The sequence below is a fragment of the Agelaius phoeniceus genome, chromosome 5 (genome assembly GCF_051311805.1).
Source record: "Agelaius phoeniceus isolate bAgePho1 chromosome 5, bAgePho1.hap1, whole genome shotgun sequence".
NCBI classification, from domain to species: domain Eukaryota; kingdom Metazoa; phylum Chordata; class Aves; order Passeriformes; family Icteridae; genus Agelaius; species Agelaius phoeniceus.
Genome location: NC_135269.1, coordinates 39,796,467 through 39,823,314, shown reverse-complemented (window position 1 = coordinate 39,823,314; position 26,848 = coordinate 39,796,467). Strand labels below are relative to the sequence as shown.

Sequence of the window (26,848 nt, the reverse complement as noted above, 5' to 3'; positions counted from 1 at the left end):
TGTATATTGCTCACTGTTTTACTTAACATAATAACGGTAAATTTTATTTAGCATACATATGCAATGTAAGGGATTACCACAGGCTCTTTGGTATGCACAGCATACTGTTCAATGACCAAGGTCTTATATGAATAAACTGGGGGGGGGGAAACCCTAGTGTTTCTCCACTGCACAAAAAAATAATCCTACCATACAAGCAGCTGCACAAAGTGCAGATTTGTGGTTGCTCTTACAACTACAAATGTGGCCTTTCCTTATATTCACTTGGTCCAAATGTAAGCTACCATTCTCTCTGAGCCCAGTACTTCTCATAGTGAAAACTATAAAAACAGCTACTACTTCAGATTCTTAATGTAACTTTTGGCTTAATGTGCTTTTTTGGGATAGAAAGGAGATAAAAAAATTAAAATAATATATAAAAATTACAAGATTCTCTTCTCAGTGCAAATTCTAGTACCTAGTATGGTAAGAAGATAAAAGGTATCTTTTCAGAACCTTTTAACTACTTCCAACATTGCTTAAAATGTATATACATACACATAGAGATTCAAATACGTAAAGATAATCACAATAAAGAGATTGACCCAGCAATAGTTCAGCTCAAAAGTACAAGTGTGAAAGATTTATTAATGAAAGGAATCAGGTAATTACAGCACAAACTCCCAACCACAATAAACATTTTAATAGCTATTAAAAAATGCGTAATGGAAAAATAGCATAGAAACAACAGACTTGTGTATAACAAATACATTGGTGTAAAAACCAGATTTTTTTTTGTTGTTCTTTTCTGGATAGACTAGATTTAAATTCAAATCATGTCTCCACAGCTATGAGAAGAGTCTCACACAGCATCGTTCTTGCAAATTGCATCATCAAATAACATAATACTTTTCTCTCATGGTTGCTTGTTAATAGACACAAACATGAAGCTTCGTCTGACCTTGGTAACGTACAATTTCATTACTGAAAATGTACTAACTTCCAAAATAAAGACTCACAAAACTGAAGTGTAATATGCATTATGGGACCTAATCTCATAGTCTTCTAAATTTCCTGCATGAATAATTATTGTGCACTTCTTGTTTGCCACATCTTTTGCCTTAAGAGGGGGTGATTGGTATAGTGGAAATATAGAAGAAGGCTTCTGCACAGCAGCTGCAGCAGCCACAGTAGCCTTCGGACCCACAGAGGCAATATGGCACAAAAGGAGTGCGTGGGCAGGGGCAGCAGTGAAGCAGGACTGAGGGGCAGGGCCTGGACTGGAAGATGTTTGAAGATCCTTTCCAACCCAAACCATTCTATTATTCTATAATTGTGCCTGTCTCATATGAATGGTGTAAATTTGAAGGCAGAGGACAAAGAAGAAGACTAATGCTCCCATCTGAAGATGACCATGGAGGTGAGGTCAAGAGAGGCAAGGCTCTGACTCACAGCTATGGGAAGGAGTGGGTCACTGACTGGGTTTTGGAGAGTATTCCCACTACTATATGATATTTTTGCCTTGAAATTAGCTCACAACACTTGTAGATGCTCCCACCAGAGTTTTTTTCAATTACACAGTAAGTACATGCAACAATGCAAAGAAACACAAAAATAACCTCTCCTTTTTGCTTTGAAAGGTTAAGGTGAAGTACAAGAAGAGGGGAGTACAATTGTTATAAAATAAAATATTGCCTGAACACCTCCCTACTGGAAAGAATTACTTTTAGAGGTCTTCAGTTGCCCAGATGAGGCATTTCTGTTTACATCCCTATCTGAAAGAACAGGAAATGAAGCTACAAGCTTACTTTGTCAAGACAGGCATGAAAAATGACACAATACACACAAAACAGATATTTCCACATTTTGATGCATAGTTAGCTGCACATCTTTTATTAAAAATACAAGACACTAATCTAGTGTGCAACACACTTGTATCTTTGCACCACAGTAGGGCCTGAAAGACAGTAAAGAAATTATTTTGAGGAACTGCACAAAGCTACAGGATTAGTTCAGAAGAAAAAGACCCTAGCAGAGACAGGCTGGGGGCAAGTACTAGAGCAAGGAAAACTGCTTTTGGAGCAAAGGAACTGAGTGAATGCACAAAACCCCCATGACTAGCAGGTTAGAAGGAAAGGAGATATTCCAGCTGATACAGCAGCAGGAGATTGCCAGCTGTTGGCAAGAATCCTCTCCACAGTAATAATGTGAAGGTCCATCCCTGACCTCAGCTAGGCTGTGTTGAGCACTCCATAACTGTTTTCTGAGATGCAAATGCCAAGGCCAAAAAACCCAGAGAATTAGATAAAAAACCAAAGGTTTCACTCAAAACAGTGAAAATTCAGGAACCTGTCAATTAGGACAGCAATGCCAGTCCAGTGTGCATATGGCTTACAGGAGGATATATGAACATACCTCTAGACTGTCTTTTTCTTTATCAACCAGAGACAAGCATAAGGCACACTAATGCAAAAAATCAATAGTATCATGCCAGTTCCTATTGGGAGGGAGTGGGAGAAGCAAAGAGTCTCAATGGTAGTTAAGATTATTTCAGAGGAGAAAAAAAACACTAGCCACTAGTTCTGTTGAATGATGGAAGCATGAAATAATTAAGATGGCTATGATGTATTAGATTGTTGATTATTCACAGGGCAACTGTATTTAAGTGGAACAACAACTCTCATCAGTGAGTAACTAAATTAGTGCCCAGATCTGCCTGATAAAGACATCAGCAGACAAAAAGGTTGCTCTGCTCACACCAGAAAAAGATAATACACTGACTTTCAACCTGATAAACATGTAATAGAGCTACCAGAATAGAAACATTTTACAAAATGAGAAAAACAGGCATTACCCGGCACAGATTTGAAAGAGAAGCAAATCTACTGAGAGGATGATTAATAAATATTTAAATTTCTATGTTTTGAACAACGTGACCCCACTAAGCAATCTAAATAAAAGGAAAATGCTTATATAAGTTTGATTGCAGTATTTCTCTCTTTTCCTATTACTGATCTCATTGTATTAGCATGCTACCTTTTCATGCTTCTCCAAAATAAAACACTCATTGATTTTGAGCTATCCTGACTAATAATCAAAGATAGCTGATAAAAATAGTTTCATTCACACATGCATGTATATCCAGCTGCACAGTAACAGCCATTAAATATTTCACAGCACCCAAGATAAAAAATAGAGGCTTCTTATTTGCAGACACCTAATGCTATTACAATGTTGGAAGTTTCCATCAAAACATCGAGCTAAAATCCCAAATCAACCCTTTTTGCACAGAGAAGGAAAAAATTAACAAACATAACAGATTTAAAAAAAAAAAAAGTTATGTTCAGAAAATAAGGTATGTATCCAGAAAATAAGGCATGTTCATTTCTGTACAGTGAAGGTGCATTAGGCAGGTTTTCACATCTCTATCTGTGTTAACAAACACACAGGACTCAGGGTAGTATTTTAAAGTTCCAAGCGGTAAAATGAGAGACTGCAAAGATTTACAGTAAGATAAAATGCATACTGCTCTAGCAGGCAAATTAACTTCCAAAGTGTGACATGAGAGTGCAGCCCGAAAAAACACACGCAACATCATCACATCCAACAGCCTTTGGCATGTAAAGCATAGGTAAAAATAGCTCACAAAGGACATGAAACAACAGAAATTCGTCCTGGATACAGGTCCAGGACAGCAGTGGCAGTTGTTCCCAGTAAGGCAGAGCGTGCACTGACCCAGGAGGGATGCCTCTCAGCAGTTAGCACAAATACAAAACGACAACACCCCACAATAACTTTAGCACTTCACTTGGGAAAAAAAATCCTCCTTCTAGCAATAAGCAAAAAAAAGAAAAAGAAAAAGATAAAAAAACCCCCGGGAATATCTTCCTAGCAGAACCACAGCCTGGGACATGTAGGAATGTTAATTGAAAAAGCTCCTACACCCTCCTGTATCAGGAGTTCTTTGTTGCCTGACAGTAGATTGGAAGGACGGTCATATTTTAAAGTAAAAAAATCAGGCTGTGTCTCTGGAAGGACGCAACGGAGCCCCTGGTTGAGTAAGAAGGAAAGCACGTTACCTTTAGCAAGTCTCCTCAGGATCTGACAGCGGCATTTAAAAGAGACAGCTATCATTCTGGCTGCCTGCCTCCCCTGGCAAAGCACGCTCGGGGCTCTCCTTGGGTGAATGCAGCAGCAGCCTGTGAATTCCTCCTCCCGCACATACCAGGCAAAAGGTAGCCCCGGCGGGGAGTGACAAAGCTTAATTCCTCTTGGCTGATGCAAAGATCAGCTCCGTGTCATCTGGCAAAGCTGTGTCATTCACTGCTAGCGCCGTCACCACCACCTGCATGAGGAGATGCAGGCTTGAAAAGCCATATTTCTTTACAAGCTAGAAAGCATCTAGCTGCACACACAGATGCAGATATTAGAGGGACACATCCCCCAGCCTCTCGCATTCCCTGACCCTGCAGGGAGTGATGGTTGCTGTGCCAGGCAAAAGGCCCCACATTTCAACAAGACGTGGTGATTTTTCTCCTCCTTCCTCGTATCTATTCTTTCCCTTAGCATTTCCTCAGAATAAATAGGGCAAAAACACCAGGAATCCTACTTCTGGGAGAGAAGGAGCCCATTTCAAATGGAAATATTCTAATCAAAGCACATTAAAGATTTAATCCTACTGATCTATAAGGAAGAAAAAAGAAAAAGCCTGATTTGATAACCAGGAAAGCTTTTTGACAATTGTAGACAAGTATATTACAGCCGGTGAAGCACAGACCACAGGGGGAGGGAGAGAGTGGAAGGAATTGATGGATTGTTCTGTGTGGGCAGGACCACCAAGCATTTGATCACACCAAAACAAAATTATGCTGAATAGAAAACACACAGTGAATCGAGTTTTCTGCCTTCACTAAAGGGAGAAGAGAGCAGATTTTAGAGCAGCTGAATTGGCCAAATATTGCACCATTTGTAAGATTTCTTCAGCTCACGAGGAGTTTTATGCCCTCTCAAGCCAATTCAAACAGCAAATTAACCTGCTTTTACAATTCATTCAGAAAATGATGAAGTAGAGCATACCACTTAAACAAGAGTTCCATACCACCTTTATGGACAAAACTCCATACCTATTCTAAAAACCAAGCAAACAAACCAAAGTATTCCATATAGAGTTTTTCACATCAAATCTATGCATAAACTCCAAGTCCTGCACCAGATACTCTCCTTTAAGACAAGAGATAATTATTTCTTTCTCAAGATTTATGCTTCACTTGAATGATATATTTAAAACTGTCTTCATATATTCTGTCTTACTCACGTGCTTTGATTACAAAATTGCTTAGTTTCTCCTCTACCATCTTTTATCCATCACTGTATTTAATGTTATGGTCCAGTGTCATGATGCACATCTTCTATCACCAGCTACAGGAAGCCAGGAGGAAGCATGGACAGCTCTCACACTCAGAGCTATTCCTCTCCCCCTGCCTGCTCTTCACTGCATCAGCAGCTCTGTGCTTCCCACAGTCCAGCTCCAACTACTATTACTATTGTTTTTCTTATTTTTGTTTTATTGGTTAGAGCAACAGCTGTATTTCCAAGGGTCACTCCATCAGCACCATTGCAATTGCCTAGACAGACCTGGTGAAAATTGATTTTATTTCATTGTCATTAAAACCAGATAGGGGTAATCAAGTCATCTGTTCACAAACCCTGTTATTGCTTCTTGTAGCTGCTCCTGTACCAGAGAGCCATAAAACCCAGCCAGTGGAACAGCAGATGCACCTGAAGGTGTGAACTGATGGCTCCATCCTTATAACCACAGACCTCTGGCCAAGGATGGACAGGGCATACAAGGAGGGGTGAAACCAGTGGATGAAGGTAGAGGTTTACGTCCGTGTAATTCAGCAGTTCAGAAAGAAAACAAAATCTTGGGAGTATTAGGGAGAGGAAAGGGGAGAGGAGTTGTGTGTTCTTGTTCTCCCATAAAGCGGCTTTCTCTCTCTGCCAATATGCTTTTAGACAAGAAAAATTTGCTACCACCCTTTCTTGCCACCTCCTGCTCAGGTAACAGGACTTTACACCAATAATACCGATAAATACCACCCCATACCTGCTTTCTTTTCTCCCTGCTCCCTTGGAAAATCTGTTCCAGAAACCAAAGGCTATGGCTCAGCACACAGGCCCTGTTCACAGCTCTTTTAGGTTTGAGATGCCAAAGCAGATTGAACTTGCTGCTCTCTTTCTGCAGATTAGCATCCAGAATCTTTTTTACAGCCTTTTCATCTGCCAGATGCCTGTCCTCAATGCTATAAACCTTGCTGGACCCAGGCAGACCAGTCCAAACACTTGCCCTTAACTCATGGGCAACCAGAAGATACTGCCAAGATGATAGTTTGGCTGCCCTAACATTTGTTCTTTGATCCTTCCCAGTCAGCTGTGGGGTCAGCACTGTCTGCTCCAGGCAGTAAGGTCTCCACTCCCACCTCTCTGGATATGGACCATGACACCACCTGCCAGCATCAGGGCCAGGTGAGCCTGCAGTGTTCCTTCTGCCCTTCAAAAGAAGATGATTTTGGTGAGCAGGTCTCAAATCAAGAGTCCACTTTTGTGCGATTTTAATCAATACAATCATTGAAGACTTCTGCTGGGCAAAAAATGGCAAGAGGTTGTAGCTACACCATGAGGAAGAACTTCTTGCTTGCCTTTGTGATCTGACTTCATGACTTACCCTGGTTCAGTTCCTTTGACAGAGGGTGCAAAACAGAGGACACTTACAGAGCTAAGAGGCTGCAAAAGACAGACTTCAGACACTGGAGAAAAATCAAGCCTTTAGGTAAGGAAATGCTGAGTCCCAACAGGATTAAGTAGAAACGTGTAAAACTGTAATAATTGTACAGAAACTGTGATATATATGCAAAATCAGCAGCAGACCTGGTCAGACAAAGCTTTACTAACAGTGAAAGGATACATGCATTCCTTGATCCAAAAAGCTTATTGTATTGATTACTACTTCTAGATTATGGTGTGTATGTTAAACAGCCTCTGAAGCACTGCAATAGTCACTTCCAACCAAGTCAATAGGATAATTTTTTGCTTTTGTTTCTTCAGACAATTTTTCTGTCCTTGCCAAGGGAGGTTGTGTACAGATTTGAATTTCTCAAAAAGGTTTCAGAAGACAAAGAATCCATACTTCAAATACAGCATGGAACATAATGATCTATCGTATGTACTGCATATTTTTCCTCATTTTTGCTAGGTCTAGAAAACATCCACTTTTTGGAACAATTTCTAAAATATTCACTCATGACAGACATGGTTTTATCACCTTCTTTCAGGACAACAATCATGAGGATTAACAGAACTGTTCTTGTCCAAAGTCCAACTCCTGAAATTAATTTAACTATTCCTCATGTGTTAATATATATATATATTTACCACACTAAGTATTTTGTGATTTTTAAATGTTTCAACATTTCAAAGACAGCCATCATTTGCTGAAGTGTCATTCATTCAACTCTGCAGCTGGAATCAGCTGGTTTCAGGAGGAAAAATGGGGGAGGAGGTAAAACCAAAAAGGTATCTAATATACATCAAGAGATCAAAAACCCTCAGACATACTAAAAATTATTTATAGTCTATATAACACAGCTTAAACTCTTAGTAATTATATTTCTTCCTTATTAATTAACTCAGCTACATATTTAGTCACAATTTTCTCTGGACTCATCTGTAAAAATCTTTTCTCATTGTGATCCTTCAAGGCAGTAGCATGAATTTGTATCACTTTTATTGCTGCACTCACTCCTTCTTTCAGGAGTCTGAAAGATTATTTATAAATCTAGAATATATATAACACACAAATACTTTATCAACTGAATTTTTATTCAAAAGTACTCAGTAGAAGGTCACTAGATGAAAGCTTATATTTTCACATGATAAGACAAGCAGTGTGATATATGTATCCTATTTAACACAAACTTCTGATTAATCTTATCAGATCACATTAGCTGAAATAAATGAATCAAAAAATTTTACTATCTATTACACTTTTCTGTAGGATAAAAAAAAAGTAATGACATTTCTCTAAATTAAATTGAAGATTACAATCTTTATGCAGTGTGGCATTTAGATACAATGAGGAAATTTCTGTAAAGAACCAGTATTCAATGAAGAGTACAAATTCTGCAAAATATGAAATTGTCTTTGGGGGGGAAAAGAAGAGTTTTCAAAAAATGAACTTCTTTTCACCCTTCTGTTTCACAGGAATATATACACCTGGAAGGCACCCTAGGTATAATTCCACTCATGCTGTATCAAACATTTCCTTTCATACAGTGACTGAACAACACCTTAAAACCAGTTCCACACCATCCCCTCTTTCACTTGTCAGGGGATTTGTCCACATGAGCTCCTATAATTGGTTTTGGATGTCACATGCTCCTGTTTTTGTTTATGGCCTAAGATTGTGTGTGGCCACACAGCAGCAGATGCACCACAGAGAATTCACTTGGTTACAGCAGTGCTCACCAGAGCCAGACCTCTAAAGAAAGCCAACCCATGGGGTTCAGTGAGGGCAGAGATGTAGTCAAACAACAGTATCAGTCAAACAGAAAAGCAATGAGAAAGCAATGCAGATATTAAGTGCTTCATGTGTCAGGAAGACACAGTGATATCTGCTGGATCTACCTGCATAAGAAAATTGAAATGAAATATTATGAAATCTGAACCCATAAAGATTTTGTACGAGTCAGTATTTTGTTTCATCATTTTACAAGTTACTGCTGGCATCTACCACATTAGTCAAATTGAAAGTCAGATTTTTAAGGAACAAAGAAACCTAATTTAGCTCTGAAAATAACAAATTGCTATATGGATACCTTGAAAACTGAAACATTTCCACTATAGTATTTGATACAAACTTGTAACAATATGAGGAATGCCTATCTGAACAAAATTTTTGCAGATTCAGTCAGTCCAGCATTTTGCAATGAATACTGCTCTATTATGAAGATTCCCCTTCACTACAGGGAGAAGGAATAAAAAGGCAAGTGAAATAAAGACAGCCTGTTATTCCCCAGTGCTCAGATTATCAAAAAAGACAACTTGTCAGCTTTGCATAATTTGGAGGATCTTGTAAATTCACATTTTTATTAAATCAACTACAGCAGCTATTTCCTAGCTTTATAACCACCTCTGCAACCCTGATGGGTAATTTCACGCAGGCATTGCAGCAGAATGCTTTACAGGTCATTAAGAGCCATAAAAGCTGCTCTGGCTTCAGAAGATCTCACTGGAGAACATGTCAGGTACGAGATACAGCATGTTGAAAAGCAAGGGCATGTGTGTGTTGGAAGTGGTTAACAGAAGACAAGAATACATCTGTCAAAGATCCAAGTTGATGCCAAAACACTGCTGCATAGCACCATACATGTATTTTAGCTTCATTGCCTAGGAAGAGATTAGGAAAAATAATTTAGGGGCCTTTTAAGTTAAAAACACCAAAAATCTTCATTTATTGGCTCCAAGCAATGCTAGCCTTTTTGAATCAGTAGGTATTAAATAAGTGGTGATAAAATCAGTCAATATTGCCACATCCTGGGATGGCTTTTGTTGAAGTGTTTTACTGCACAGCAGATTCACATTTTAATTTAATTTTTTTAAAGTCTGATTTAACAATATGTTTTTTAAAATTTATAATGCAGTATTAAAGGAGAGAGAATACATACATCTTTTCTACATGAAAATAACTCTCCACTGAACATTACCCTTTAGCACAACCTAAGGTACAGCATTGCCTACATTACCCTTTACAAGAATCCCACACCAGAGCTTTACAAAAAAAATCTTTATGTTACCAGTCTGTTTCAATTGCTGGCAAAAATTAAACTTGTCCTTTTCACTGAAATTGTGTTGATATACAAAGGTTAAGAGATCTTTCTTACTAGAAAAAGAGCTTAAAAAACCTTTGAGTACAACTTTAACTTCATTTCAGCTACTGGCAAACACACTACTAGCTTTTTCCACCCTTTCTTAGCCACAAATATTTGCTTTAAAATAATTACAGATTTAAAAGATTTGGGAAATATGAAGATGCCACATACACTATGAAAATTAGAAACTTCAGTAGCACAAGTACGTTGTAGTCTCTCAAAGGTAACTTCAAGTATAGTCACAACTAATTGATATTTGTTTCAGAAACAAGTCACCATTGTCATCTTTGCCTGGTTTGGGTTGGCAGAGGCCTTAAACATCATCTAGTTTCAGTCTCCCTGCCACCCACTAGATCAGGTTGCTCAGAGCCCCATCCAGCTTGGCCTTGAACACTTCCAGGGATGAGGCATCCAAAACTTCTCTGGGCATCCTGTTCCAGCGTCTCACAACGCTCACCGTAACAAATTCTAACATCTAACTTAAATCCCTCCTCTTTCAGGTTAAAAAGGTTCCCCCTAACCCCATCACTATCTGTCCATGCAAAAAAAATGCCATCTCTCTTTTTTTAAGCTCCCTTTAATTACTGGAAGGTGCTCTAAGGTCTCCCTGAAGCCTTCTCTTTTCCAGGCTGAATAACCTGAGCTCTCTCAGCCTTGTCTTCACAGAAGAGGTGCTCCAGACCTTGGACTGGGCTTCTGGACTTGCTCCAGATCCATGTACTTCTTACATTGAGTACCCTAGAGCTGGGTGCAGTAGAGTCTCACCACCAGAGCAGAGCAGAGCAGAGCAGAGGGGCAGATCCCCTCCCTGGCCCCAGAGCTCTGGATGCAGCCCAGGATGTGGGTGGCCTCATGCGCTGCAAGCTCACATTGCTGGGTCATGTTGAGCTTCTCATCACCAGCAAGCCCAAGTCCTTCTCAGCAGGGCTGCTTGCAATCCTTTCTCTGCCTGGCGTGTACTTGTGCCCAGGACTGCCTCCACCCATCTGCACCTTGCACCAAGTCTTTTCACTAAATCAAGAGCTTATGAATCAGGTATCACTGCATTTCTAGTACGGACACGTGTCTGTACCCTTTCTTTGGTTTGGTTTACAATGACAGAAGAGAGCGCTCGCTTTCTGGAGCATTACTAATAATTTGTCCTTGCACCTTCCGAACTGACAGTAAAGAAACTGAAATATGTCAAAATAAAATGAAATAAATCAAATCCAAAGTAGTCTCTCTGCCCTGTCAGCAGCAGAAGCAGCAGTGCAAGCACTAGGTACTTGCTTTCCAGGATGTTGCAGGTCCCTTGGAGAGAAACAGCAAGTAACGATCCCAACCATTGAACACAATCAGCCCAGCATGGGCTCCTGCCAGCCACAGGCATATAATTACAGGCTTGGGGATTTAACGTAATCTCAAAACTAAAGGATGACTCTGTCTTACAAGTAGCTTCCACATGCTGCACTACATGGTTAAAGACTCCTGTAATTACAATTTCTGTAAGGCTTGGTACTTTGTAGAGGTTTTTTTTAATTAATTAAAATGATGACCTTCCAACTGCTACATCAGTCTCTAACAAAACAAAGCTAAGCATTCCCTCAAAAGTACCATACTGGAAGTGGAGACTCTCTCTTAGCAGAGACTTAGTAGAAAACAGCTGCTTCTACTCTCACTAAAAAAAGATTTTGATTCTACTAAAACCACTTGAACAAAAGTGGAATAACTGTATCTTTCTCTATCCTGCTTTGTTCCCATATACTTATCAACATATTAAGCAACTGTGAAATTGGAATATCACACTAGAAAATAAAATGTGTATTTGGAGGTATGAGTCTAGAATATAGTCATTTAATCTACTACCACAGATTTTTTTAGGGATTAACTCCGCAAGTTCTTATGTACAAGTCTTTATAGTCAAGATATGCCATCAAAAAGGATGGCAATGGAATATTATAGCTCTAGAGATGCAGCAAAAAGGAAGGATGGCACAAGCAGTTTTGATTGACAATAGTTTCAAGCCTTTGCAAGATGAAGGGAAATGCTGATTCATTGATACCCACTGTGTGCAAGCTGCAGGAAGACATGGCAGCAGCTGCTTTACCAGAAGAGAATGGATTTCTGTACTGAAATCACACTGGTGCACAGTGCTTGGCTGCCAGCCAACTGGCACCAACCAGTGCACTTTCCCAGCCACATGAACTATTCCATCCCAGAAGTAGAACCGGTACTGGGAGAACCAGGGAGTGTATCCCAGAATATGATGACTAAAAAAACAACCGAGCAGATAATTTCAAGAAAAGCCAATGACTTGCAACTGTGGCAAGAGGTTTAATGCAATCATTGCTTGTATAATTGGGGGAAGACTGAGAACAAGAATAGAAAACATCGCTACATGCCTTGCATACAGAGACCTATACTAGAACCCAATATTCAGCTCTGCCACACATGACGGGGTTTGCTCACCTTAGATTTGTTTTTTAAAGGCTGAAAAACTGGACAGGGTGCAGAGAAGAGCACCAAGAGTAATTTGACCAGTAAAAAAGTCTTGTGCAGTGCCAGCCTCAGAAAGTACAATATTGGATTGGGAGAGTTAGGACAGTGACCTGACTAGAGAGCGCCTAAGGCTGTCATGGGATGGACACATTGAGTGTTCAAGAGCTTCTACACCACATGATAGACAAGTGTTAAAATTCAAACTAATCACTTCCTGATTGGAAGATCTACTGACAGATAAAACTACCAAAATGGTTCTGGAATATGCATTTTTGCAAAACATCAGTTATTGGACCCACTGTAACAGTAACAGGCTGGATGTCACAACCTCCTTACACATCTTACATGTCCTCTTGTCTTAGAAAGCAAATGAAGCAAGATACGAGATTTTTGATGGCCTCCTACTGTCTGTAACTACTGCTTGGACTAAGAGAAATGGACACCAATAAAAAATGGACTGGAAGAGTTTTCAGGCCATTTTCATCCTTAAAATACTCATCAGATTTGCACATGAAATGTTGTACAAATAAAATACAGGGCTAGCTATACATAGATAAACATAATGTTTTATCAAATATATAATTAACACTAATATAAAAATCTTTTTATAACCAGAATCCTTAATGTGCTAGAAAAAGGGCCCCATTACACACCACAATAACTCCACATTCTCAAAACGCTGACATTTCAAAAGCAGGGAAACCCTTTTGTGCACCATCCTCAGCCACACACATCCTCTCCCCTTTTGCTGTAAAAGAAGGGACAGGATATACAGCAAGAGGCAGAAAACACACATGAGCAAAGTAACAGAAAGCATGTTATTTACATCAGGAAAATTCATACATGTTATACATATATAGCATGTATGACTCATAGGAAATTATCACCCTGCTTTCCTCCCAAGTCACCAAAACAAAGGAAAGGTTCCTATGCATAGGGTTGAAATGTTTGTAATGTAAGTCTCAAAAGTGAAAGGTTGATAGCCTCAAGCTTGTTTTAGTGTTATTCCTCCATGGATCATTAATGCTTTAGTGGTGTCCCACTGCTATTCATCACATCTTTAATAGTTCCTTTTAAAATACTCTCCAAAAAAGTAGCTTGGCCAGATAACATCAACACTTGAAAGGCTGTATACAATATTTATCTCTTCATTATTTATCAGTTTTGTTTCCTCTTGTCTTTTTTTTTTTTTTTAATAATAGAAATTCTACAATTTCTGAAGGTAAATATGGTATTGTGTACAAAAATGATCAATAAAAAACTGGGGACAACTAGATAGAGAAGCAAAACAGTGCATTCCAGAACAGCCCAGCAGAAAACTAAAATATGCCAATCAGCAAAACAAATGTTACCCCTGCAAAATTTAAAATGTAAATAAATAAAAAAAGCACTGATCTTCCTGTATTATTGTGGATGTGTGGATGTATCCCTTATAAATTACCAACTAGTAACAAATCTGTGTTTTAATTAGTTTTCTAACACTTCAATATTTTTATACAAAACCCTCTCACACATTTCTTTTGCACTGTCAGATATGAAATTAGAGCTTATCAACAAACACCAAACTTCAAGTTCTGTATTACATTTCCATTAAACAACTAGTAATTTTGAACTTGCGTATCTTCTTTAAAAGCCCAAACAACCCCATCTTGAATTCCTGATGCATTCAAAGGTCTGGGACTGGCATTAGGGTCTTGAGACCCTAAAGGGGCTGTACCAGACACAGCACACTCCTGCCATCCACACTGCTTTGAAACCTGCTACCTTGCTTCTTCATGTCACACAGTCAAAAATCTTTTTTTTTGAGTATGTTTTATATGACTCAGTAAGTATCAGTGAAAAATTTTTAACAATAACTTTATTTTTCCCCTTACTTTTCTGTAACAATTGGGACCTTTCAAATCTTCCCTTAGAACTTTCCTCTTTCCATAGATATCTGGGTTCTTCTAATAATCATTGTATACAAATATTCTATACACACACATTTTTAACTTTTGCAACAAGTCAGGGGCTTTAAATCCATCTGCTTTTTCCTGAACCCTTTCTGTTCACTCCTGTGTTTCAATATGAGAAGCAGCCATAATTACATTTAACAGCCCTGGTGCAGACACCTGAGTAAGTAAAGGGCAGTTATTTTCCTATCTCCCTGACATGACCTTTGTTAGTACAGCATTAGTTACTCCCTTTTGTAAGTATTGCTGCTATTAGCAAACCTAACTGCAATTTCTCCACATGTGCTGGTCCTTCTAAGCACTGATGCTTTCCCAGATTTCATTCATAGTGTATCATCATATCTTGGATTACTTCCCCATAGACACATTTACTTGCCAAGTCATATGATATTCTTCTGCATATTACACATTTCTAGTTGTTTTAAAGACTAGTTAAAGGCATCTCCATTCTTATTACTATGTAGGTCTCCTGATCTAATTTCAACTGCTAATTTTATCAACAGTTAACAAGGGTGTTAAATCACTACTGCTGTCTTTAATCAGCTCCTGGGGGTGTTTCTCAACCAACTCATTCTATGGTACTTTCCCTTTTTAGATCATGAGCATTTAAAAGACACCAAATGTTTTAAAAGATGCAAAAACATCCTGCAGAGTTGCATCAAGCAATAGAACTTCTTCCATAAATTTTGTATTATATCCCAATCTATGACAGAGCTCATTATTTACAAATCTATACTGCTTATTAACTATGTTCACATTATCTTCAAGACCTGAAATCCTTCTCCCTCTTTAATGCTTATTCAATATTTATTTCATTACTGAAATTTTAGAGATACCAGCACTAAATCAAAGAGAAGATCATGGCCAAAACTTCTTTCTTCCTTCTTTCTTCAAAACTTGTCTTCTTTTGTCCCTCTCCTTTTTTTAAGTGCACATATTAGTATTTTTTGTGGCATGTCACTAGCTTTCCATTCAAGCAGAATGTCAAACTCTACCTGGGTGAACACAAACAGGTTACACCTAGAGATACCAAAGATCAGTGTGTTCACAGCCAGAGACAGAAAGTGGCAAACAATGTGTACACTTGAATTTCTTTGTACTTGTTCATGTGTCACAGGCTTTATGAAAACTGGCTCATACTGCAATTGTAAAGCACTTTTTTTCCACAAAGGCATTTTCTCCTGATGTACTTACTATTTTTCCCAACATACATTTTAGTTTGCATCACGCCAGCTGCTGCACTTCAACAATGAAAATAAACTTGGTACCACAAAGCGATTGCTGTGTACAGATTCTCCCTATGAACTAGGAAAGAGCTACATAAACTTAATTGATCAAAAGGGAGTCACAAAACGATGAAATATTTTGCAGAGGCATATGCTAATGGTACTGCACCAACTTCGAAGGCCTGCTGCCTTACTGGAAAGGTCCATAAAACTGTTGAGGTGATGGAAATACTCCCAAGCTGCAGCCTGGAATGCAGAAACAGGATGGTAACTGTGCCATTTATTTATTTATTTTAAAGTAAGGAAAGGAGAAAGGGGCCTGGACAGGAAATTAGAAAGCTAGCTGATATAAATTCAACACCTATCCAAGTTTTAAAAGCCAAAGTTCCCCTCCCCCTGTTTGCCATTCCAGATCTCTTGTCTGCATCTGAATGCTCACAGTGCTGCTAATGGATAAAAATGGAAACAAATGTATGCAACAAATCACAGTTTGCTCCTGTGCCAGCTTCCCCCTTCTGATTCATCAGATCCAGATCTCCATACTGCTGCTACATATTAAAATCAATGTTCTGCCTCTTCATTATTGTCATTATTTCTCTTTCACTTGAGAAGTTTCCTTTCCTTCAGATTGCTGCCTGACCAGCTTGTCAGGACACATTTAAATCAGTATTTTGTGCATACGCGTGTTTGTGCCGTGCATCTGGATGCCACCTCATTACCATCTGAATTCCCATCATTTCTGCCAAGGCACAAAAACATGGGGGTAAAAATCATGTCAAATGACAGAAGATTACAGCCATCTATCTCCATCATTTAAAAATATGAAGCAACTGCAGATTTTGCCATCAGCTCATTTCATACCTGGTAGGAAAATCTAAATAAAGATTGAATGCAGCACTTTCTGTGATGCATGAAAACGTAATGCAGCTCAAGTAGAAGGCATTAAAGATTCATCCTCTACTTGGCCACACCAGGGGCTTCAAGCTGCTTAAGTGAACTTTGCCTGCTGTACCTGGGGCTCACCTTCCACGGTCATGGAGGAGAACCCTAATGGTGCAGCCCGTTAACAAAGAAACCAGACATTCAGAGTCAGGTGGATGGTGACGTTCCTCTGTGGGGGGCAGAAGCATTACTGAGAGCAAATGCAACCCAGAGACCCATGTTTGTACAGCAACTGCTATGGCTGGTTGAGCTCCAGGAGAGAGAGCTCTGCTGGTGCTGTGCTCCAGCAACAAGGATGCTGGCTCCTGTAGTAATGCCAAACTCACACTGGGGAAAATGGGTAAGGCAAGGCTGCAGGAAGTCAAGATACATACTCTTAGTGTAGTATAAACAAAAAGAGTGTAAATATATGGGTGTGTATAAATAGTAAATCTATGCTTGCTTTCAGTTGGATCTGGAAAGCCTTCAAAAGAGGAAGCATCCTCCTTAAGTTAGTCAAAAAGCAGGGATCCGCTGCACTCCCTCATGTAACAACGTGTCTGTGCCTTCATTTTTTTTTTTAATTAGAAGCACAGCATACTCCTGAAAGAGGTGTTTCATTTACGTCAATTCACATCTTACTAACATGAAGATGAGCCTACAGCTACTGTCATTTTCACATGAGGCTTCAGTATAGATGCTCTGTTTTTTTCCAAAACAAGTATAACAAAAAGCCTCACCTAAAAATAATAATCCACATTTACACACTACCCACTCAGAGAGGCAGCACATTTTCCACTAACATGCTCATTTCAGGCTGTGCATTTTAAGTTTGCAAATCTATTAAAAGGTGATGATCAAGAGCTCTTCACTTGGGCAACCTCCAAGTGACACAGCTGTAACAGCCTTTTGCTGGATGCATGATGCTGCACCTCCCACTGGCCTCTTCCCAGGCATTTTAAATTAACAGATTTGAGATGCGTCTGCATCTGAGAGAAATCTTTTCCCTGATTTTTGCACAAAGTTGGTGCAAGTATTAGAAAGACTACTTGGAATCCTGAAAATATTGAATTTACTACTACCAGATGTTATCACCAAAAACAATAAAGAGAATTAAGTAGTTTTCATAAATTTTGAAGTACTTCATTTATATTCATTTTGTGTGTTCTTTCCTAGTCCATTTTTCCCTTCTCTGATAAGCACATATAAATCTCAAGTGCAAAATACAAACCCATTTAAATAAAGTATCTGGGTCCCCTAGCAACAATGAATATTGATTTCACCCCACCTCCTCCCCACACACACACACACACACATATATAAAGCCTGGAAACAAACCCTATACACATGATATCCCTTTGAGGTCTGAGAAGAGGTAAACGCAAGTTCCTCTCTCCACTTGCTTTCACAGAACTACTGGCCCTTATCTTTGATGTAAAATCTGGAAGCCTATATGAATAAACATATTCCCTGATATTTTCCCTTAAAGAGTTGAGTTTCTGAGCTACAGCTATAATGCAATAAGCTTCAGCACTGATACAATCAGAGGCACAACAGATGTCTCATCCAGAATTTGTGGTTGTGAATCCAGTCCTTGGCACGATTCAGTCCCTAAAGGCCCTTGTTCTCTCTTTTAGCTCTTTAAGCCAAAGAGGAATGGGAAGAGGGGTGGAACCAACTTGAAATGCCTACACTGTCTGGAGAACACCCCACAGAGAGCTGCAAACCAGGGGAAGGCTACCCACTCCTGAGAAAAAGGGAGAAGAGAAAATGGCAAAGGTTCATCTTATCATCAGTGCCATTAATATTTAGTTTATTCCACCTGAAATGTTATTTCAAGGCACTGAATTGCTTAGAAGATTGACTTTGATTTTGGGAGGCTTTCATTTGTAAGCTGTCAGTTTGGATCCAGCTGAGGGAGGTACTGATGGATGGCTTCTAATATCTAAGAGTTGCTTAGTGGCGTATGACAAATGACAAAGAAGTTGCAGAGTGAGTTATATAGTGAGTCAGCAGTCCTTCCCCAGAAGGTTCAATACTAATTAAGAGGCAACTTGACACCCTTTGTGTAAGGCTGCTTGGAAACTTATGCCCAGATACCAGAAACAAATCACAAGCAACTAAATACTTTAAGCTTCAGCATGGAAATAAATAACAGCCCTACTGTTATATCATAACACATCCCTCAATACCCCCATCCTGGTTTTATTTGAACAGTACACTTAGTGTACTGCTTATATGATGGCTGACTAACAAAAAGCTACTTTTTGTTCACTCAAGAAAACTGCCAGCATTGTAATGTTTGCCTTTTATTTAAAACCCCACGTTGGTGAACAGACTCTTTCTCGATCCTCCAAATCCACTAAGTGCAGTCATACATGAATCAGAATGAAGGATGAGGCCCTGCAGAAAGGCACTGAGCTATGGCTGGTGTGTAGCTCACCTCCACTTGGTGTCAACACAGCTCCTGCTGGGAGCAGCCCTGTCTTTGGCTCTGGAAGGAAACTCTGCCATTAGCAATGGATTTGAATGATCAGTTCTATCACACTGCCTCCTCTCTGTTTAATTCTCTGTCCAGATCAACAAGCTCATTTCAGTTTGGTTTCACAGACAGAGACTGACAAAACACTAAGTGGTGAGTAGGAATGACAGACACCCACAACCCACCCTCAAGTCTTTTGCAGATAATTTTCTTCTAGTTTTAATCCATACTAGAACTGCCCCAGCCACAGGAAACTTGCCTCAAGTGCTTCAAGTACTGCAAAACTTAGCCTTGGGGGCTACTGTTTCTGATCCTAAATTTTTATCAAACGCAAAAGTCCCATGAAAATAATAATGTAAAACTTGTGCTGTGTGTTTACTAGCACAAATAAAATTACATTTCAGGGATGGGGCATACCTAATTGTAAGAAAATGAGTTACAGCAAAATGGCAGTATGAACCAGGGTAATAAAGACAGCCTCAATTAAAAGTTACAAGAACAATGCAAGGGAACACATAATATGATGCACATTATGAGCCTGTTCAAAATCTCAGCAGAGTGGTGTTAGACACAGGAAGTCATCTTCCAAAGAAGCTAACGAATCATTTTGTTAACAAGAAAAGGTCATGTCTTTGATCAGTGGGGTCCAGGAATTATAATTAAGCAGAAGACCCACATCACATACTCTTCACAAAAGTCTACTGTATTTTAGAAAACTGCTCTAGTTTGGTTTTGTTCTGTTATTTGTCATTGGTTTTAATACTATGAAAAGTGGTTTGGGGCTTGCTTGTTGTTAGTTTTACAAACAGTGTTCTTTATGTTCCATTCTTCATATACACATTATTATATTTTACATATAATATGTAAATATTATATGTAATATAGTATATTATGTGCTTTACATATATATAATATATTACATATAATAATTATATGCAATATTTATATTTTTTTATATATATATATATATATATATATATTATGTCACCCAGGCATGGGTGACAAAATCTACCATTCTGTCTTCCTTTCTTTCTCCAATTGCTTCTGAACCATGTGGTGTTCCATTTGTGAGTGGAGAGAACACGATTTAAGTCAATAATGAACCAGCTCTGTAAAACTAAATAAGTAACTTAGCAAGACCCAATTAGAAACTTAAAAAAAACCCCAAAAACAAAATGTAAAAAAACCTCTTGTAAATTTTATTATACTAAAAATAAGTCACTCACTAGTTTTTAAACTTGGCCATAATTACTTCTTTTTTTTCTAAAACTGAAAGCATACTTTTTTTTCAGTGTTTTATACCATGTCTCTATTGGACAGCTGTAAGAGTTCACATCAGGAGAAAAAGCAATTCAGTGAATTGTTACATTTGTCATCATATAAATCCTGTTCATAGCATTTTTCCCAAGTTGATTTTCAAGGTTAAGAGCTGTTTCCCATATTCCTCTGCTACATTAGATTATTAAACAGGTGTCATAAAAGAAGGCTTTGATTTTGTAAGAGTTCAAAAATAAGTTTCCCTTCATACCTTTATGCTACAGAATATATATTCAACATTAGAGCACTGGTGAACCTGCTGCAAATCCCTGACGATGCAGAAGCTTCCTTTGCTCTATGCAGGGTGCAAGAGACAAGCTTTCAGGGAAGGCAGCTGCATTTTATTTTCTGCTTTACAAACAGCTTTTGGGGAACATTTATTCATTTCACATTTAGTCAAGTGCTTTTTTTCAGCATCTTTTGGATGCTTCTTAAATGAAACTTTCCTACTCCTCCTCTTCACTTTAAGCTTGTTGAAGCAACAGCAGAAGAAAATGCACCTGGACATTTCTGAACTGAGTGAGCATTTGGTGGTAAGACAAAACTGAAACCTCAAGTTTGCTCCATGTTTGAAAAAGGAAACAGCAGGCTGGAATTGTTTTAAATCCTCTCCAGGTATGAACCAACTTCCAAAACTGCCTTGGAGGGGGCTCTGTCACTGTCACACATTGCAGTCTCCTGCCTCAGACTGATTCCTTACACTGTAAGGAATGTAAGGAATGTAATGAGACCTTGTGTTACCTCCCTCAGGCCTGGGACACAGTGTGCCCTGTGACTGCACTACAGGATTTGAAGTGACACATGCCATCAGATGCCAGAGCAGTGACTGGCAGTGACTGAGTGACCAGCACACAAAGCCCCACTGGTTTGGATTATGTCATGATAAACAGGAATATTTTCTGATAAAACATAATGAAGACTGTTTTACTTATGCCAAAGCAGCAATCAGGAGCTCTTTTAGAAATGAGACAGTTTGTTTCCAAACACCTCAGGAAACCCCATCGCAACCATCAAAAAAGCCAACCCAGGAGACAAAGTCATGCATGTGCAACAACTGCAACCTTTCAGCTGATAAGAGGACCACTCCTCTCTCAATCAGATGGTGGAGTGCAGATGATGGTAACTGTGGATTTAAAGCCAGATCTGCTCAGCAGATGGGGAACCACAGTCTCCTGCCACTGTTCAATTAGAGAAAAATATTCCACTTTCAAAGGAAGAGATGCTCAATCCAGGTGTTAGGAATCAGTAAGATGTGACAGAAGGCCCTGGGTCCCAGAAATATTTTTTTTTGCTTTTGTCCAAGCACTTCCTAATGCACTGAGCTGCCACTATCTTAAATCTGTCCTTCCCTTAGAGACAGTCTGGAAAGCACAAAGATGGTATCACTGGGTGCAGCAGCTCTTTGTCTGCCAGGGAATGCTCCCCTGTAAGCCGTCCTTTGTAGCTGCTTCCTTGCTCCTTGCCTTTTCCTCCTACCAGAGCTTCAGAACCATGGGGATGGAGCTGCCTCCAGCCCTCTGATGCCAAGGTTTAAAAAGATCCTCTGTGAACAGAGTTGACTAACAAAGAAAGACCTTCTTTTGCTAAATCCTTAGATATTATCAAAAAATACAGTAAAATGGTGAAAACAGTTATCTTGTCTAATCTGCCTGCAAGAAAGTGATAATTATTTTAACTTTCATCCCTCTTATTTAAAAGTGAAATGTGGTAACACTGAAGCATTTATTCACCTTTTTTGATCCATAAGCACAAATATCTATCAAGATTTTCCTAATAAAAAAGACTGAAGCATACAGAAATTTGAGTAAGTCTGCGCACACAGCAGAGCACACACCGCTCCAAGCACCCCTACACACAGATGTGCAGTCCCAGATCAGTGTCCATCGTCTCCCTCTGCTGGCAAGAGCTGCCACTTTCCTCTCCCAAAAACACACCTCTATTTTTGCTGGCGAGGCACAACGTGAACATTGCAGCACACTGCACCAAATCTCACTCGGTGCTGGTGGTCGGCTGCTTGGCAGTGCGCATCTGCAAGAGAACTTGCACAAAGAATCTAAGCGGCTTCCTAGCAAATTCCAGATAAGCATCAAATAAGTGTGCAGTATTAATGTTAATTATAGTTTGCTCAGTAATCTTCAGAGATATGAAACTGGGTTCTGTTTGCCTTTCACTCCACACAAACTTTCAGATTTCATTATTATAACAGGCTTAAAATAAATAATGCAAGATTCATGAAACGGAATGTTCCGTTTCATTTAAAATATTTATGGAAGTCTCTAAAAAAGAAAATCGCTGCTTGCATTTTACTGTGAAATTTGAAATGCAAGAGGCTGGATATGCATGAGGGAGCCTGATGGGCTGCAAAGCTGCCCCAGCCCTACCATCCACACACCTTTACCCTCCCTTGGACCTAGGGGACCTGGTAGGGGTGACCAGCCTGCCACATTTTTGGCCCAATTAATTACAGGGACAAGACCATTACATACTCTGCCTCTCATTTCAAACCTATGAATTGTTGATCTCTTGGATTTTTTTTGCCTGATATCACATTTAATAGAAATGCTGTATTCTGCTAAAGTCACACACTACTTCCATAAATATGAGCATTCAATCAACTCATTATAGACAAATTTAGAAATTAATGTCATTAAGATGGTAAGAGAGATTTTTATGGCTCTTTTCAGTAAGCTGTTTTAAAGCGCTGTTTCTCAAAGCATCATTCTAAAAAATTTATTTAGTATGATGAAGTAATCATAAGCTTGACACAACTCCACAAGCCTCTACTAAACACACATGGAACTCTTGTTTTACATTGCCTATATAACATCCTTCTTACCTAAACACACAAACACCTATCTGTATAGTTGGAGACTTGGTGATATGCACACATCATAAAAACAGGATACAGATGCAAACATTATCAACTTCTTCAAATCATAAGTAAGCCTGACATTACTACCACCTTTTAAATAATCATAAAACCCCCTATTTTTTGCTCTATTACTTTAGTTCCAGACATACAGTTCATTTTTTATTTAAACTCTCTGAACACCACATGCTTCTTCAGAAAGGCCTCTATCAGAAAAATCAGAAAATAACTGGAAGCAGAAAATTCCTGTTTATCCCAGAAGGATATATAAAATATATCCTTCATATATAAAATAAAAAGCGGGAGTGCTGGTATGATGATCCTTTAGGCAACATGGCACCCATGCACCACTATTAACAGTTTCTACAGGCACAAACCTGCTTTTTTTTTCCTTTTTTTTTAATCTTTTGTGAGAGAGAGGAGAGTATCATAACCAAAAGCTGGTTCTCCTCACAGAAAGCACGGCTGTAATAATTCATCACATGATTAGCAAACGGTAACAATACAGGTCACCCTAAAAGCTAGGTTGTTAAAAAAATCTGCAAAGAAGCTCTTCTAATGGGAGGGAATTCCTAAGATTCCCCCAAGGGAAAAATGAGAGTTTTGCAGGTTAAATGCTGAGGTGAGAAGCAAAATCCATTTCCCGAATTCCACAGGCAGAGGGCAGCAGGCTCCAGCCAGCAGCGCTGTCTCGGGGCTTCCTGCTGCTTAATTTGACATCTCCCTCTCACCCAGAGCATCATCCTTGTGTAACCGTGACAGAAACTACAAGATACTTCGGTCATTTAAAAAGAAAGCTGACTACATACATGTTCACTATTTCAAAAATGTGCTTTTTATTACAGGTGGCACCTCTGTGTAGCATAAAGGAACTTAGGTGGTGGTCCTAGTAAATGTTAATCCTCTTAAGTTAATAAAAACTCTGCTCTAAAGTGTTACTGCAGCTTTGCATAAGGAACACACAGCAGTGATGAAAACTAAAGTATGGGGAAAACAGAACATGCACTATAAATGACAGATTGTCTCCTCAAGCCTAGCTATCTCTTAAAGCCAACAAATATAGTACCAAAGTGATTCTTATTTGTAGAATGGAAAGAGTCTGAAGAATCTAATCTTAAATAGATCATTTTTTAAATTGGCTCTATAAGGCTGTCTGCAAGAATTCAACATTTGCATATAATGATAATGCATATTAGACAGTAATTACCATGGACTTTTCTTTAATTATAACTGATAATGCAAATAAATCCTATGTTCCCAACTGAAGAATGTAATTAAGTCTGAGTAGTTCAGGGAGAAAGGGAAGAGGCAAAACCATTGATTTTAAAATCAGGAGAATGGCACACTATACACAAATTCCCTTCCACTTCCCACTCACATCAAACAGCATAAAAAAAATCCATCTTCCCTAAAGAAAATGAAACTATCAACTCACTGCCTTGCCCTGTTTACTAATGATACAAAATGTTTTCTTACACAGCTTTATCCAGGATTTGCAAACTCCTCTTCACAAAGAAGAGATACCATTTTTCTCTTTGAACATTAGTGCAGTGAAATCTCTAATAAATGTGAGCCACCCCAGGCAAACAAAGGATTGTTAATAAATACAGAAAAGCAACCTGAGGACTGCAAACCGTGACAAGGGAGACTGAAGGCGGAGGTGAGACCATCTGAGATCCAAAAAACAATCTAAGTCTAGTTTAAGGAGGTAATTGAATAAGTACAAACTATCCCAAGTTTCATAATTAGAACCCAGTAAGTTAAAAATACACACGGCAAAAGCTGTCACCTTTAGCAGGTATGCAAGTCTAGCTTGGAAGCAACACCAGTGACTACAATCGTGTCTAAGTCCCAGAGTAAATTTTACAGGCACTGACATGAATTGTTGGATTGACAACACAGCCCCCAAACACCTCATGGCAATCCCTGGGATGTAGCCAGCTTGGCCACAAGGACTTGAAATAAATTCACTTATCTTTTCAAACAGTCAGCAGCAAGAAACTGTGACATTAAAATGGAAAAAAAAAAAGAAAAGTTGTGTAAAGGCAGCATGAAGTGAACTTTCAACATTTCAGGCCACGCCATTCCCTGTGGGACTGACTAAAGCTGACAATCCATCAGCTTGACCTTCCCTGCACAAGCACTCCCTGCGAATTGCAGTTTGAAAGTTCAAGCTTTACATTTTATACCAGCTGGTACAAGAACAGCCCCAGCAGGAGAAGTTCACCATCTCCACTGAGGCTTTGCTCTGCTGGGCTTGTGGCCACAACCTCTTCCAAGGATGTAGAGAAAGCCAAAGGTGATCACACCAAAGTCACTCACCTTCAAAGCATGCCAATACATCTCCTGGAGGAGCTGAGAGGAGCAGACTGGCTGTCTTGTAGAAGGGAGAAGATTCCTAAGGGAAGAATTTGCATGAAAGTCTCAACTTTGACATTAAAAGACAGCAGTCCTAAACTTACAATTCCTTCAGCTGAGCTTCTGCCTGATGTGGTTCCTTCTGCATCAAAGAATCATTAGACATCCTGCAGGACAAAGTATTTTCTCTGCACAGTGGACAACTCTGATCTGTGTCAGCTTCAGTTCAGCTGTGCCTGAACTATGATGCTGAGGGACAGACCCTTCTCAGTTAAGCATCTGAGAGTATCATGGTTTAACTGCAGCCAGCAGCTAAGCACCACACCCCCAATTCCTTACTTCCCTCTCCTCCTCCCCTCCCCTCCACAGTGGGATGGGGAAGACTCAAAAGAGTAAAAGTGAGAGAACTCATGAGCTGCAGTAAAGACAGTTGAATGGAACAGTACAGGAAGAAAAAAGAAAAAAAAAAAAAAAAAAAAAAAAAAAGGACAGTAATTATAAAACAAGAAAAATATACAAAATGAGTGATGCACGAGGCAGGTGCTCACCAAGTGATGCCCAGCCAGTCCCTGAGCAGCACCCCTTGACCAGCTTTGCCCCCAGCTGATATACTGAGCATGATGTTGTATGGTCTGGAATATCCCTTTGCCCAGCTGAGGTCATGAACTCTGGGGCTGTGTCCCTTCACAACTTCTGGTGCCCCTCCAGCCATCTCACTAGCAGGGGATGACAGGCTGGAAAGTCCTTGACTTACTGTAGATACCACTTAGCAACAACAAAAACATCAGTGTGATATCAGCATTAAACTCATACTTAATCCAAAACACAACACTGAATAGTTATTAGGACGAAAATTAACTTTGTCCCATCCAAAACCAGGACAGGAATAAAGACCTGTATTCAGGCAGTTAGATCATACGAAAATAGGACTGCAGCTTTGCACATGATAATTTGAAGAAATCTGATCTACAAGTGAAAAAGATAATTCTGCATAACACTACATTTGGGTATTTTTGTCATTTGCTTGTTGGAGATTTCTTTTTAGAAAAACATCTGCATTGGCATTAGCTATAATAAACTACCATGAGTAAACTGTGATCATCTCAAGGGCAGCTTAAGCAGCAGAATGTATACGTCAAATGAGATTCAATATAAGCTTGTACTCACAACTGGACTATAAAATGGCACCAACAGACGACCTGTTATTTATTGTTTCTCCCTTTTTATCTCAAATATCATCATCTCCCTTTGTTTTCTAGGTGCAGGCTTCACACATACCCCATTCTTTCCTGCCCTATGTAGTTTGTAGCCAGACTCCTAAGTGCACATGAAGTGACACT

General features: G+C 39.2%; 1 protein-coding gene across 18 annotated transcripts in view; it reads right to left on the bottom strand.

The window, feature by feature from the left end:
* The window catches only part of GRIP1 (glutamate receptor interacting protein 1), a 307,874-nt gene that overhangs the window by 146,377 nt on the left and 134,649 nt on the right, over nucleotides 1-26,848 (bottom strand). For 2 of the 18 annotated variants that reach the window (XM_077178850.1, XM_077178856.1), the window contains exon 1: nucleotides 4,059-4,463. The exons of 15 other annotated variants lie outside the window; for them this stretch is intronic. In XM_077178850.1, coding sequence (XP_077034965.1) covers nucleotides 4,059-4,113 — 55 coding nt within the window. In that variant the 5' untranslated portion in view covers nucleotides 4,114-4,463. Of the gene's footprint in view, nucleotides 1-4,058; nucleotides 4,464-25,472; nucleotides 25,549-26,848 lie in introns of those variants that run through there. One more of the 18 variants, XM_077178848.1, reaches the window with a different exon arrangement.